Source organism: Sciurus carolinensis, chromosome 11, assembly GCF_902686445.1.
Source record: "Sciurus carolinensis chromosome 11, mSciCar1.2, whole genome shotgun sequence".
NCBI classification, from domain to species: domain Eukaryota; kingdom Metazoa; phylum Chordata; class Mammalia; order Rodentia; family Sciuridae; genus Sciurus; species Sciurus carolinensis.
In genome coordinates, this window is record NC_062223.1 from 42,959,882 (window position 1) to 42,976,402 (window position 16,521).

The 16,521-nt window shown below is 34.7% G+C and overlaps 1 protein-coding gene across 1 annotated transcript in view; it reads right to left on the reverse strand.

The window, feature by feature from the left end:
* Pdhx (pyruvate dehydrogenase complex component X) overlaps positions 1–16,521 on the reverse strand; it is a 69,156-nt gene that overhangs the window by 31,571 nt on the left and 21,064 nt on the right. The window contains exon 3 of the mRNA XM_047518098.1: positions 4,657–4,757. Coding sequence (XP_047374054.1) covers positions 4,657–4,757 — 101 coding nt within the window. The remainder of the gene's footprint in view (positions 1–4,656; positions 4,758–16,521) is intronic.

Genomic DNA, 16,521 nt, shown 5'->3' on the forward strand with positions numbered 1-16,521 from the left:
AAATACATACAAGGGACGTTCTAGTAAGAAACACAAATTGAAAAGTGTTATGAGACCTCTATCTAAATAGAATGTAACATTCCAAAGTATAGTCTCTGAACCAAAAAGACAATGGAAGGTGTTATATCCATCTTAAATGTAGAGGTGAACTGCTGGCTCAGAACCAAAACATATCCGCAAGGAACTACCACTACAAATCAAACTACCTGTACAAATCAAACTACCTGTACAAATCAAACTGTAGAAGCATAAATGAATACCTATTATCCAGTCACAAACAACCAATACAAATGCTTAGACACACAGAATGACAAGGGTCATTTATGTATTCTCTCACTAAAACTCCCCCACTAACCCAGGATCTTATATTCTTCTCTATTATAAAGCAAAAGGCACCAAGGATAAAGAATTTCTCATTATGGAGTTATAACTGCAGAAGACTTTAGCTACATACATCAGGCAGCACTGTGACTCCCAGAGACCACAGTATTAGCTGCTACACCATTATGTCTGGCAAATGTTCTAGAAATGAAGAAATAATATATTGGTTGGTTCTATCAGTAGAGATGTATTTTACCGTATGTAAACTTATGCATTTTATTTTACTTATTTTTTCACATTTTAAAATTCCATTTAAAAATAACATGCACGAACAATAAAATAAAAATGGAAGCTACTCTAACACCTGCAGACTAAATAATACACTACTGAATGATGAATGGATAGCAGGAGGAATTAAGGATTCATTTAAGTATAAAAAAATACTTAGAGGTAAATAAGAATACTGATAAAACATATCAAAATCTCTGGGACAAGGGCCGGGGATACAGTTCAGTTGGTAGAGTGCTTGCCTCGCAAGCATAAGACCCTGGGTTCAAATCCCCAGCACCGCAAAAATAAAATAAAATAAAATAAAATCTCTGGGACACTATGAAGGCATTACTAAGATCAACATTCATTGCATGAGCTCAATCATTAAAAGAATGAAAAGTCAACAACTAAATGACCTAATATTACATCTCAAAGCCCTAGAAAAAGAAGACCAGATCAACCAAAAGTAGTAGAAGAAAGGAAATAGTTAAAATCAGAGTTGAAATCAATGAAACTGAAACAAAAGAAACAACTGAAAATATTAACAAAACAAAGTTGGTTCTGTGAAAAAATAAATAAAATTAATAAACTCCCAGCCACACTAAAAAAGAGAAAAAGAGAGAAGACTCAAATTATTAAAATATGTGATGAAAGAGGAAATATCACAATGGACACAACTGAAATACAGAAGGTAATTGGAAACATTTTGAAAATTTATACTCCAATAAAATAGAAAATCTTGAAGACAGTGACAAATTTCTAGAGACATATGAACTACCCAAACTGAATGAGGAGGACATATACAATTTAGATAGATCAATTTCAAGCAATGAAATAGAAAATGTCATCAAAATCCAACAATCAAGAAAAGCCCAGGACCAGAAGGAGTCTCAGCAGAGTTCTAACAAGACCTTCAAAGAAAAAAACACCAATACCCCTCAAAGTAATCCATGAAATAGAATAGGAGGAAACCCCTCCAAACTCCTATGAGGCTAATACCACTCTGATACCAACCAGACAAAGACACATCAAAGAAAGAAAACTTCAGACTAATATCCCTGATAAACATAGATGCAAAAATTCTCAATAAAATTCTGGAAAATCACATACAAAAACATTTAAAAGATAGTGCACCATGATCAAATAGGGTTCATCCCAGAGATGCAAGGTAGTCCAACAAACAGAAATCAATAAATATAATTCATCACATCAATAGACTTAAAAATGAATCATACAACCATCTCAATAGATGCAGAAAAAGTATTTTAAAAAATACAGTACCCCTTCATTTCAAAACACCAGAAAAAACAGGAATAGTAGGAATGTACCTCAACATTGTAAAAGCTATGTATGCTAAACCCAAGGCCAATATCATTCTAAATGGAGGAAAAATTGAAAGCATTCCGTCTAAAAACTGGAAGAAGACAAGGATGTCCTCTTTCACCACTTCTATTCAACATATCCTTGAAATTCTAGCCAGAGCAATTAGACAGGAGAATAAAATAAAAGGGCTATGAAAAGGAAAAGAAGAATTCAAACTATCACTATTTGCCAATGACATGATTCTATATTTAGAAGATCCAAAAAATTCCACCAGAAAACTTCTAGAACTCATAAATGAATTTAGCAATGTAGCAGGTTATAAAATTAACACCTATAAATCAAACACATTCTTATACATCAGTGATGAATCCTCTGAAAGAGAAATTAGGAAAACTACCCCCATTCACAAAAGCCTCAAAAAAAATATATATATATTTGTGAATAAATATATATATATATATATATATTTGTGAATAAATCTAACAAAAGAGGTAAAAGATCTCTACAATGAAAACTCCAGAACGCTAAACAAAGAAATTGAAATTCTTAGAGGATGGAAAGACCTGGATAGGCAGAATTAATATTGTCAAAATGGCCATACTACCAAAAGCATTATACACATTTAATGCAATTCCTATTAAAAATCCCAATGACATTCTTCATAGAACTAGAAAAAGCAATCATGAAATTCATTTGGAAAAATAAGATACCCAGAATAGCCAAAGCAATCCTTAGGAAGAAGAGTGAAGCAGGAGGCATCACAATACCAGACCTTAAACTATACTACAAAGCCACAGTAACAAACACAGCATGGTATTGGCACCAAAACACACATTTAGACCAATGGTACAGAACAGAGGACACAGAGACAAACCCACATAAAAACAGTCATCTCCTACTAGACAAAGGTGCCAAAAAATTCACTGGAGAAAAAATAGCCTATTCAACAAACGCTGCTAAGAAAACTCGAAATCGACATGTAATGAAATGAAATTAAACCCCTATCTCTCATCCTGCATGACACTCAAAGTGGATCAAAGACTTAGGCACCAGAACAGAGACCCTGCAGCTAACAGAAGAAAAAGCAGGCCCAAAATCTTTACCATGTGGGGTTAGGATCTGACTTACTTAACAAGACTCCTAAAGTGCAAGAAGTAAAATCAAGAATCAATTAATGGTAACAATGTGTGTTTCACTCTACTATCCAGACATTATTACCTCATATACATATATGACTGCATGACCGATGTGATCCTACAATCATAAAAATGAGAAATTATACTCCATTTGTGTATGATTTATCAAAATGCATAAATGCATTCTACTGTCATGTATAACTAATTGGAACAAATAAAAAATTTTTAAAAAGATTCAATAAATGGGTTGGATTCAAACTAAAAAGCTGCTTCTCAGCAAAGGAAACGATCAGTAATGTGAAGAGAGAACCTACAGAATGGGAGAAAATCTTTACCACATGTACCTCAGATAGCGCATTAATCTCCAGGATATATAAAGAACTCAAAAAACTTAACACCAAAAAATCAAACAGTTCAATCAATAAATGGGCTAAGGAACTGAACAGACCCTTCACAGAAGAAATACAACTGATCAACAAATTACATGAAAAAAAATGCAAATGAAAATTACTCTTTCACCTCACTCCAGTCAGAATGGCAATTATCAAGAACACAAAAAACAATATATGTTGGCGAGGATGTGGGGGAAAAGGTACACTCATACACTGCTTGTGGGACTGTAAATTGGTGCAGCCATTAGGGAAAGCCATATGGAGACTCCTCAGAAAACTTGGAACCACCATTTGACCCAGTTACCCCACTCCTTGGTTTATACCCAAAGAACTTAAAATCAGCATATTACAGTGATACAGCAACATCAATGTTTACAGCAACACAACTCACAATAACTAAACTATGACACCAACCTAGATGCCCTTCAACAGATGAATGGATAAAGAAAATGTGGTCTATATACACAATGGAAAATTACTCAGCATTAAAGAAGAATGAAATGATAACATTTGTCAGTAAATGGATGGAGCTGGAGAATATCATCATGCTAGGCAAAATAAGCCAATCCTAAAACACCAAAGGTTGAACATTTTCTCTGATATGAGGAAGCTAATTCACAATAAGTTGGGGGGCAGCGGGGGAAGAACAGAGTTACTTTAGATTAGGCAGAAGGGAGTGAAGGGAGGGGAGGGGAGGAGAATGGGGGCAGGAAGGATAGTAGAATGAATCAGACATTATTACCCTATGTACATAAAACTGGTGTGATTCTACATCATGAACAAGAAGAATGAGAACTTATACTTCATGCAGTATGATGTATCAAAGTGCATTCTACTGTCATGTATAACTAATTAGAACAAATAAAAAATGAATTACAGAAAATTTAGAAAATACAGAAAGAAGGCTATTATTAGACCTTAACAATAAAATACTTTAAACATTTGAATCAAAAATGGACTATGCAAGAAATAACACAACAATATAGAGGTTAAAAATAAAAGGTCACTTTATTCCAAAGAGCTTTACATTTAAGAAATCTTTATCCTACCAATGTAATTCCACATGATATACACCAGAAAAATGGGAAGCTGTAGTCCATATGTGTATAATATGTCAAAATACATTCTACTGTCATGTATAACTAAAAAGAACAAATTAAAAAAAAAAAAAAGAAAGTTTCATCCTTTTGAAGACAACCAAAATGCAAACTTACCACTATTTTAGCCAAGATGCCATCATCACTTGCATCTAAGGTGACCACAGCTTTGTCAGTCTCAATTTCACATAATGCATCTCCAGCACTCACAGCTTCACCTACAAAACAAGACTGGGTTTGTTTTGGTTTTTTTCTTTTTTTAAATATGAATATCTGTATTTGTGTGTAAAACACGATTAACCACCAAATACTCTGCAGTTATTTTTAGGCTGTAGAATTATAAGCAGGTCTCATCTCACATGCATGTGTGTGTATATGTATATATTCTGTTATATTTTCTAAAAGCTTTATTGGGGTATAATTCATTTGTTATAATAAAAAGTTATATTGCTAAGATTACTGAACAAATATTAAAAGTAAAACCACACTTTAGAGACAATAGCAACAAATGAATATACTCTTTAGAACAAACCAATTCAGACCCCATGTCTCATTTTCTTTTAACAGTGCTGAGGATCAAACCCAAGGCCTCATCATGCCAGGCAAAATCTCTATCTCTGAGCTAAACTTCCACCCCATCTCTTTCTTTTTAATGCAATTCAACTATTATTCTATGGAGAGAAACTCCACAATTAATAGCACTTTTTAGTTTATATCTTAGGGCAAGTTCAGAAATCCTATCAGCACAAATGAAATCCACACAGCATAAATGAATAAAGCATATACAGCATAAAAAGAGAAAATTCAACACATGGCTAATGTCAAATTAAGGATCAGTTCTGTGCAACAGAAGAAAATATAAAAACTTAAAAATCTGAGCAGGACCTGACATTATAGACACGCTGGTTTCTGGATCTAAAAGTAGGTTTGTGGTGGGAGGGAAGTGGAGAAAGAGATTTCCATCAGGAAGTACAGGGAACTAAAAGCAGCCTGGTGGAGCCAGGGCACCCAAATAAGCTTCACCACCTGAAGCTAGGGCTAAGTCAGGCTGATAAAATGAGCAATCAAAACCTGCCTGAGGTTATGGCTTTATTTAGAAAATGTGGGTGTAGGAGATGGGGGACAAAAGCACTGTCCCAATATCAGAAAGTAAGTCAAACAACCTTCTGGCTCCAGGACTGCATCTGCCAATATTCCCAGTATCAATAGCAAAATCCAGGGGCTAGGGGGAGGATAAGGGATGGGAAGGAGGGAGGACACTGAGAAAAGAAAAAACTTCCACTCAAAAGTAAACCATAAAACAAGGTCCTGAAACATATTAAGAAACCTAAAACTAAGAAAGCAAGTTACAAAATCAATAATTGGAACAGAAACAGATTTGAGAAGCAATTCATTTAGTGCAATCTGCCAAAGATTTTAAAATAAGTATCTAGAGGATGTTAAAAATATAAGTGAAGATAAAACAGTCATCACAAGAACAACAAAATTTTTTAAAAATGTACAGAAATGAAAGAAAATAGCATCAAGTAGAAAGGAAAAAAGCTAATTAGAAATCTTGGAAATAAAAATTTAAGTCATTGAAAATAAAAAAAAAAATCAGTGGTATATATTCTAGAGTGGACATAGTGAAAGAGTGAGTGATATTGAAAGCTGGCACCAAGGAACTATCTAAAACTTAATACAAGCAGATAAAAAATTAAAAAAAAAAAAATAGAAAGGAAAAGAAAAGAGCAGTTAAGTGACATAGACCAAGGCTGCAATGTGTGGGTTATGGACTTCCTAGGAAAGACTGGGGGTGCTGGTGGAGAGGAGATACATGAAGAGATAATTGCAAAAATTTTTCAGAACTAGAGAAGTGTACCTTCACAATATCAAGAGTTTGAAATAGTTGTTATTGACTGCGAGGGGACACAAGAGAGCCTTGTGGCAGGTCCTAAATCTAGTAGGTGGTAGTAGCATAGGCATATGTTCATATAAATTTTGAGATTACATTCTATGCAAGTTATACGTTGACAAAAATTTAACAGGAAAAAGAGTATTAGAGCATGTAAACATAATCCACATTAGATACACTGTAGAGAAACTGCATACTATCAACAATAAAAACAATTTTAAAAGCTATCAGAGGAAAAAAAACATTACCTCAATGGAATGACAGACTGAGAGCACACTTCTCAGCAGCTGCAATAGAGGTCAGAAGACAATGAAGTAATATCTTCAAAACGCTGGGGAAAAAGAACTGTCTAGAATTTTACATGCAGCCAAACCATCAATTAAGAATGATAAAAGTGTTTTTTAGACACATAAAGGCTAGAAAATTAACCACTATGGCCAGTCACTTAAAAGAGCTCATACAAGATTCAGTCATCAAGAAGGAAAATAGAAACATATAGGACCCATGGGACAACAAGAAACAAGTTACCACAAAAGTTGCTATAATGCCAACCATTTACTATTTAAAAGGTCGTGTTTGAAGGTCAAAAAAGTAAAAACTAAACATCAATAAAATGAATAAGGGAATGCTCAGGTGATAGTTAACCATATTGAATGTTGATACAATTAAGGAAAAATACTGAATAACTACACATTTTTGGGCAAAATTTAAGAATTTAAAAATAGAATTATCATCTAGAGCAATAAAAAAAATCAGAGACAAAATAGAAAATAAAAATGATCACTTAAAGAAAGTATGTCCATGGAAAGAAAAGCAGAGAATAAAACCAGAAATGTACCAAAAACCACAGAAATTAAGTCCAAATGTATGAGTAACCACAATAATTATAATCAGATTAAAACTACCTATAAAAGTAGTAGTTATGAAAATGCACACAGAAATAAAATCTTGGTAAAGGTAGCTTAGAAGAGACAGACCTAAATTATAAACAGAACAAAAAATAAAGGGATAGAAAATATAAGACATACAAATACACCCCCATCTCTTCACATATACCCCTAAAATAGCTGGAATAGCAAAATTAACAGGTGAATGCAATAAGAAAATGTGAAAGAAAATCTAAATCACTAGTAGGTTAACAAGTACGCTCTGAAAGACTCCTTAGAATGGTATCTCTTCTGAGCCTGAAAAGATGAGGAGATAAAAGGGTAGTGATTCAGGCAAAAAGCAGAATACCCACAGCCCTGGGGGCAAGGAATAGGCCACTTTGGGGGAACTGACAAACAGTACATGAGAGAAAAAATGAAAGATTGGGCTGATGAGACAAGTAGGAAGGGACCAAAAAGGACATTTGTATGTCATACAGAGAAAGCGCCAGTGTCAGATTATATATATATATATAATTTTATTTTACATCTTTTTTTTTTATTTTATTTTACATCTTTTTTTTTTTGCTATGCTCGGGATTGAACCCAGGGCTTTGTGTGCGAGAGGCAAGCACTCTACCAATTGAGCTATATCCCCAGCCCTACATACTTCTTTATACATCTGGTGTTTCAGTTAAAACAGATTATATTTCAAAAGGAAAAATAAAAAAGCACTATTCTGTTTCTGTAGTAACCATGGGAGAGATCACTGATCTATGCAAACTAGCCATTAAACCACTTCTTAGATGGAAAATAAGTTCTGGTCATAATAAACCAAGTCAAATATCATTGTGCTCAGTTTCAACCACTCTTTAAGAACTATCTATAATTTCGCTTCAGTCATATAACTTTCTCTGGTTACTTCAACTGACAAGTTTTTTTTTCTTTTCCTGAATTCCTATAACAGTTAAAATTAATTTGAAAAGAACCGCAAATTGCAATATAAAATGTCATACTGCTACTATTAATTACTTTTTAAAAATTGTATTTTTTTCTACTTACTAGACTGTGAGCTTTTCCACAACAGAAACAGGGCACACTTAGAGATGTTTTATATCCCACTCCCATTCCTCAGGTCTCAGGTCAATGCTCCACATGTAATGAATTTAAGATTAAGTGCTTTATAAAAAAACTGTGATAACTTCGCAAATCCTTATTTCCTCATAAGGTATACATCAAACTGTCCTTTACATGTCTTTTCATTCTCCCATTTGATTTGTAGAATGCTTCACATTTTAAATAGGTAGTTCTGTTTCTTATATTCTTCAAACAATACCCACATCTAACCACATAACATAGGCATATATGTCAGCTAAATAAAAATGCTGAGAGAGAGAGAGAGAAAGAGAGAGAAGGAGAGAGAAACAGAGAGTAACTGTTGTAGTGTGGAAAGCTTTGTCCATGAACCATAGCAAAATGTAAAACATTATACTTTTATATAAAGAAGCATTAACCCTAATTTATTATGAAACTAAAGTTCAATCTACTGATAATCAAATACAATGTAAATGCCAAAAGAAAACTTTGAGACGAAATAATTAGCCACAAAGATCCAAGTCTGCTAAGTTTCAGCTTTGATCAACAAGTTAGCACTATCTTGAGAAAGACTGCTTGGTAGAGTAGTTAAAAGGAACCTCTCCCAAGACAGAACTAAGTTCCATTTCAAGGCTGAACGCTTACTAGTGATCAGTCACTTAATCTTCTTTTGCTCTCCGGAAAACATTGTTTAAAAAAAAAAAAATCATGGAGCTGCAAGTGTTAGGTTAACACTTCACTTACATCTCTACGTAACACTTCACATCTTCAGGTAGAAATAAAGACAAAACATTAGGTGTAGCTACTAACAACCATTAAGACTCAAGATCCATTGTAGCTCCCTATTCCATGGTCTATTCTTTCAAACAGATCATTCAACAAACAATATATAAGACATTGTTGTAAGCACTGGGTACAAAAACAACAAGATACGTTTCTATTTGTAAAGAGTCTATAGTCTAGTAGAAAAGACTGAGCAGCCAGGACAGGCTCATGGACGATGTGAGGGGCAGAAGGCTTCTCAGCTGTCACGTTGATGGCTGACTGGCTGCAGAAGATGGCAGCCCTGGAGCTTCCTGAGCCATCTCCTCGTTGTCGGTGTCAGTGGCGTAGGTGGAGCGGGCCCGGAGCGAGAGTGCGGGCCCCAGGAGGGGCCAGACCAGAGGCCCGCCCGGGGGCCGCTCCCCAGCACCGACGCCAGCATTATATCCTGTTCCTTTGTCCAGATGAGCAGCTGTCAGAGCTGAGAATGGCAGTATACAGAAGCTTCCCTCTCTCTTAGTAAATTCTAGACGTGAAATAGTGTCTCAGTAAAACACAGTTTATATTAACTAAACATTATAGTAACCAAACACGTCTTGTGGTTTTTTACAAAATATTTTTGTTCTGCCAAAAAATTAAGAACAAGTCTTTATTTCAAATTTGTATATGATGGTAGAAGGCTACTTATTGTCTGTAAGACCAAGTAAATCAGATCTACATAAACACAAAAGAGAAAAACCTCTTTTTATTGCTATGGTGAACCACAATGACAACTGTGATTAGACATTGAATTATTTGCTCAAAAACATGTACAAGTTGCCCCTATGTGAATGACATTGTACAAGACACCATGGTTAAAAATAGTAAGACAAATGCTACAAGAAGTTCCTAATCAGACTGAAGAAGAGTACAAGCTGGCAATGCCAATCCCATCCAATTAGCACACAGCCAAATTCGAACAGAGGAGGGACCCCTAATAAGAGTCTGTCAATGTTTATCATTTCATTACAATAAAAAGGATGGACCCAAGACCTGAGGCAACCTGGCTGCTAGGCCAGTAGAAGTCCTTCCCCAAGGGCTGAGAGCACAAGTGGTAGGGTAGTTTGAGAAGGAGCCTGTCATGTCAGGTTAAACTCCAAACATCCCTTTGGCCTCTTCTTTACCTGTTTAGTGGCTACTATATTGGACAGTTAAGGAAAGAACATGTCTATCACCACAGAAAGTTCTATTAATAATCTACAATTCATTCACTAATTTTAAAATTCTGATCTAAAGAATAGCAATAACTATAAAAAAGCATAATGGTGAATGCAATTCAGCAAAAAAAGGAATAAGGAATGAACCACTAATCCATGTTTCAGTATGGATGATCTCAACCATGCTAAATGAAAATTCCACATTATTCTGACTCTATTTACATGAAATGTCCAAAAACGGCAAAATTTAAGAGAGAGAACCCAGATCAAAGTTGTCTAAAGCTAGGGATGGGAGAAGCAAACAACTGCAATCAGGCAGTGGAGACCATTTTGGGATAACAGAAGTGTTCTAAAAATGGACTATGGTGATAGTTGCACAATCTATGCCTTTACTAAAAGTAACTGGATTGTACACAAAAAATAGATGAATGTTTAAATTATACTTCAAAAAAGTTGTTAAAATAGTAGTATACAGAAAAAAATACTGAGGCTATTTATGAAATGTACTTTTCCAAAATTTTCCACTTTAGCACCACAAACACATTCCCAGAAAAAAAGAGAAACCAAGCTTCTTCTATAGTAGAATCCAGAATCTTGTGTAATGGTAACTAGTGATACAGGATAAAGCAATTTATCAGAAAAAAGTTCAGAACAATTTTACTTCTCAAACACTAAGCTTGAGACAGTCTTAAGACTTATACAAAGCTATGTGAAATATTCAAAAGTTTCAGTCACATGACATAAGAAAGGCTCACTAAGAATGACAAGTCTCTGTACTGGGATATCACACCCAGAGCAGCAGGGGGCATCACTTACTGAGCACCTATGTGCCTAAGCATGTTACACAATTGTCCAGGGTGGTTTTGTTTCATAGTGCTTCCTGGCAGAGCAAAAATCTCAAATATTAATCTCAAGGAAAATAAATATTTTTTATACATGCAAATATTCTCTCATGAAAGGGGAACAAAAATTTTTCTTTTTGTTATTCACAATCCTCCCCCTAAAAAAATCTGTAATAAAGATATAGAATTATAGTTCAACTCACCTTTTAAGAGATTTTGAAACTGTGTGTTATTTAGCACTTTCAAAGTGTCTTCTCTACTGTCTTATTATATTGGCAGTACAGAGAGGATTGAACCCAGGGCTTTGTGCACACTAGAGAAGTGCTCTGCTATTGAGTTATATAACCAGGACTTTTTATTTTTATTTTTTGAGACAGGGTCTTGTTAAGTGCCTCAGGCTGGCCTCCACTTTGCAATCCTCCTGCCCCAGCCTCTCAAGTAGCTGTGATTATAGATGTACCTCACCACACCCAGTTTCTACTAATTTTATGATGATACTTTTAATTCAATCCTGACTAAATAAGCATCCTAATACTTAATATTAAATCATGTTCTAAGATTCATTAGCTCAAAAAGATGAAAATAATTTATATGCTATGTTACTGCATGTAACTTAGAACATAAAAATAAGTTATGATTGAATTTTGAAGCCATGATATACTTTAGACTTCATCTAGCTTGACTCACTTCCAGGTAGTTCTCATGGCAATGCAGAAGCTCTCAAGGGCAAATCATGATTCCTGAGTCAGAGTTCTTTTACTGCACCCTTACCTCCCTAGCTTATAACACGCAGTATTAATAAAAGTAGCTATGAATTAGGGTCTCAGATTTTTAAGAAACCTTTATATAACTAAACTTCTATCGACAGGCTATTGGATCATTATTTATCCTTTGCTTAAAAATAAACTAGATTCATAATTAAATACAAAAGCATTATTTTTCATAAAAAATTTTTCAATATTCTGAATATTTTAAATTCTAAAATAATTATTTTAAATAACAGTAACCATACACTAATAAAGATCTCAATATAAACAAAAAACATAGCTAATGAGAGAGGTATATAAAAGAGGACTATTTGTTGTCAATATAAAATGAATGAGCCGAGTCATCATCAACATACAAAGGCCCAAGCACAGACTTATCCCAATGAGTACATAAACATTAACGAAAAGAAGGTATACTCAAAAGAACACAATTAGATGACAAAGTTTAAAAAAGTAAGTTTAAAAAAGAAGCTAGTGGATTATCAAGAAATTAGGCTTGCAATAGCTCTCAATTATTTACTGTATTGGTAAACAAGATTTTCCCTTCATTTGGCAGAACACAGAATTTTAAGAGCAACCTTCAGGGAAATATGATCCGGGACTTAAAATACATCTTGGCCTGCCCTACATGAAAACTGCACATTGTCATTGAAAGTAAAAAAGATAAAAAGATGAGACCGTGTGCCTCCTGGCCCGTAATCACAGTCCATATTTTAATGGGTATGCACAACTTATTATCAGTGAGCTAGAAGTCTGAGAGAGAAATGTGGCCTGATTTAAAAAACAAAAACAAACTCCTATCTGCTTGGCTATCCATTCTCAAAGTGTGAAGAAATTTAGTCTTTTTCTAGGCAAGCCTTTTACTACTCTACCACTGAGCCACACCCCCAGCCCTAATCTTTTTTTTAAAGACCCATATCAAATACCACCTCATCTACAAAGCCTTCCTGGATCCCTGTCACATTCCCTGCTTTTGGTTTACTCTCCCTTCTGCCCATATATTTACTAATCAACTGTTTACGGTGCTGTCAGGTCTGTTCCAATTACTGCATTAGTCATTCGAGGGGAGGGGACACATTAACACATTTAGACATATTCCCTACTATGGAAGAGAATTTAGTAATGCTTCCAATCACATGGGTACTTCCAAAACCAGGCATAGTCGTCTGGATAGCCTCACTGTGCCACATCTACTTTATGGATACCGGCCTAATCCAGAGGACCAAGCTTCTGCTCTGAGGCCCATTCTATTATCTATCTTCTTGCTTTTCCTAGCACCCCAGAAACCCTCAAAGAATGGCAACCTTGTCCCAAATTCCCAAGCTTACTTGACTAGTACTCCCAAGTAAGTAGTAGTGCCAGCCCTCTTCCCAAGCCTCAAACGTTATCACTGGCAAATGTAATAACACGAGTGGCTAGACCTCTTGGAATCAGAACTCTGCCACACTCTCAGTTCTTGCCTATTACTTCCTCTATATATTTGTTGCACAATGCCTAACAGACTGAAGAAATTGTCTTCTTTCCTCCTGTGAAGCTTAACCTGGTGCAGAATGAGTATAGCAGGGAGGGAAAGATGCCTATACCACATGCTAAGAGGCTACCTGAAGGGGTACCCCAACCACACATGGCAATGATGAAAAGAAGAGAAAAAGGAACAGAAAGCTGCTGCCAGAAAAATCAAAACTTTTCCCTCAGCTTCCTGTTTCTGTTTTTTTTTGGTTTGTTTTTTTTTTTTCTGGTAGTGGGGATCAAACCCAGGGGCACTTGTACCACTGAGGTACATCCTTTTTATTCTTTATTTTGAGACAGGGTCTTGCTAAATTGCCAAGGGCCTCACCAAGCTGTAGTGGCTGGTCTTGAACTTGGCAGTCCTCCCCAGGCACTGGGATTACTGGCGTGGCCCTTTGTCCTTTTAACTGATGAGTACTGTGGCATACTCTTACTGTTTTGCCTTCACATGCTCAGACTTAATTTTAAGCACCGTGTGAGGTACTTAATATAGTTGGTATAGTATCCAATATTCTCTTAATAACATCAGAATTCAAATTCATCTAGTGCTTATAAAAAATGGAGTGATTTTCCACCTCAAATTATATCCTGCAATACATACAACTTTTAAAAATATGTATAATTACAAAAGTTTCAAATTTATACAAAAGTAGTGGAGAAAATTAATGAAGCCACACATGCCCCTTACTTGACTTATATAATTTTTAGCTGATTCATTCAGGCTTGTTTCATCTACACTCCTCCCTACCCTCTTATCTTTAAACAGGATTATTATGCAATGAATCACAGACATCCTATCATTTTATATATACATATTTCGACCCTCTTAAAGATAACATTTTTTAAAAATGTAACTGCAGTGTCATTATTAAACCTCTAAAATTAGTACTTCCTTAACACTGTTAAAATGATCAGCCAGTTTTCAAATATTTCCATTTTATTTGCTTGAATCATAATCAAAATAAGGTGTACATATTGGCAATGATCTCATAAATATTTTATGCTACACATTTGCCTGCCTCACCCCTTTGAAATCTGTCTGTTGAAGAAACTGGCTTGTAGAATTCCTCATGGTCTGGGTATTGTGATATACTTCTGATGTCGCTGAACATGTTCCACTTTCCCCTGAATTTCCTGGAAAATGGTAGCTTAAGCTACAGGGCTGAGCATATTCAGTTCAATTTTCAGGTGAGATTATATCATATGAGGTGGGTGTACTAACACCTGAAAGCACATAACATACGGTTGTCTCTCTATTTTGATGTTAGAAGCCATGGCTGATCACTGACTACATCCATTATCAGTTTTTGAAGTGAGTTAATTTCTTAGCATCCTCCAAAGCTAACAAAATATAAATATACTTAATTTATATTTCAAAATACTATAGTTATTATGATTATTGATCCTCAAACTGTCTTCTATCTTTGACTCCTGAGTCGTCCTGTAAGAAGCCCTCAGAAGTTTTTGAGAACTTCCTTGTTTTCTGAACTGAAAAGATATTCCAAGCTTATATGTACATTTCCTGCCACAGAACAGAAAGTAGCTAGGAATCTTCAATCCCTTCAGTGGGAACTGTGTTTAGAGAATACAGTTTGGGTTCTGGATGCTCATACTACCTAGTTGGCCCTTGTTTACAGACATGACAGGGGACAAACCTAGAAAATCACCATCAAAAGGGATTTTCTTAGCCTTAACCATCTTTTTTCTGTTTCTTCTTTAAGCCACACCAAAGTCCAGGTTCTTAATATCATCTTGATCATTCATTTGCTTTATCCCATAAAATACACATAAAAGACTTAAGAGGAACAACACCAAAATAATCACATAATATGATTACTCGAACAATTTAGGATAATCTTTGGGAGATGCTTCATCCTTCAGTTAAAATCTATTAGGGATACATAGTCAAATTTAACAATATTTCAAATAGTTCTCCTCTGTATGGTTATATCAGCCACTTGATATTATTATAATGAGTTCATTTGTTTCATTTTATTTTAACTTTACAGGGCTCTTTAAAAATTTTAATTGTTTTAAAATATGCACAATGTATCTATGCTTCCAAAGTCAGAGATAAACCAAGATATATTCAGAAGTCTAACTTCTACTACTTTTTCCACCACAATATTCCCTCATTAGTTCGTAGATAATTATTTACTATTTTTTAATTTTTGTTTTATCCTTTTTAAATTTTTATAACATTAGCACTGCCACCCCTTTCTTTGATGAATAATATACTATAAATACTTGTCTCTACTCTGCTTTTTCACTACAGATCCCTTCACAGTGATAAAAAGAGGTATTTTTCATTCCTTTATGTAGTTGTAATTATTATGAAAATTATGTAACAAATCCTGAATGGATCAACACTTCAATTGCTTCCACTTACTGCTTTATAAACAGTGCGGTGATAAAATAGCTTTGTTTCTTATTTTTGCTAGTATAATATTGAGATAGGCCCCTGAAAGCAGAGTTGCTGGGCCAACTGTAACTTTTCTAGATATTGCTAAACTCTCTTACCTGGAGTTTATATTATTTTGCATTTCCTCTAGCAATGTTTGAGAGTGCCTGCTTCCCACTATTCCCTCCACAGTCACATTAACAGAACAGCTTGTCAAATGTTTTGTCAATATGATTAGTAAGAAATGATATCTCAATGTAGTATTTGCAGGTTTGTTTTCTTATCAGTATAAAGGTTAAGTGTCTTTTTCTATGTTTTTGAGTCATTTACAACTCTTTTCCGTAAAGTATCTGTTCATATTACCTTGCCAATTTTACTACTGAGTTGACAGTCTTATTCTCTATTTTTTAGGGGTATTAGTCCTTTGTCATATAAACTACAAATGCTCTTTTTCATTTTATCACTTGATTTTTTTTTTTTTTTTACTTATCATGTTTTCAGCTATGTAAGTTATTAATTTTACCATCAAATCTATCAATATTCCCCTTATTGTATTGGGATTTGGAGTTATGGTTAGGGTGTTTACTTTCTGGTTCAGAGGAACTGATCATCAATTTCTTTCCCTAGTACTTACAGTATACCATTTCATG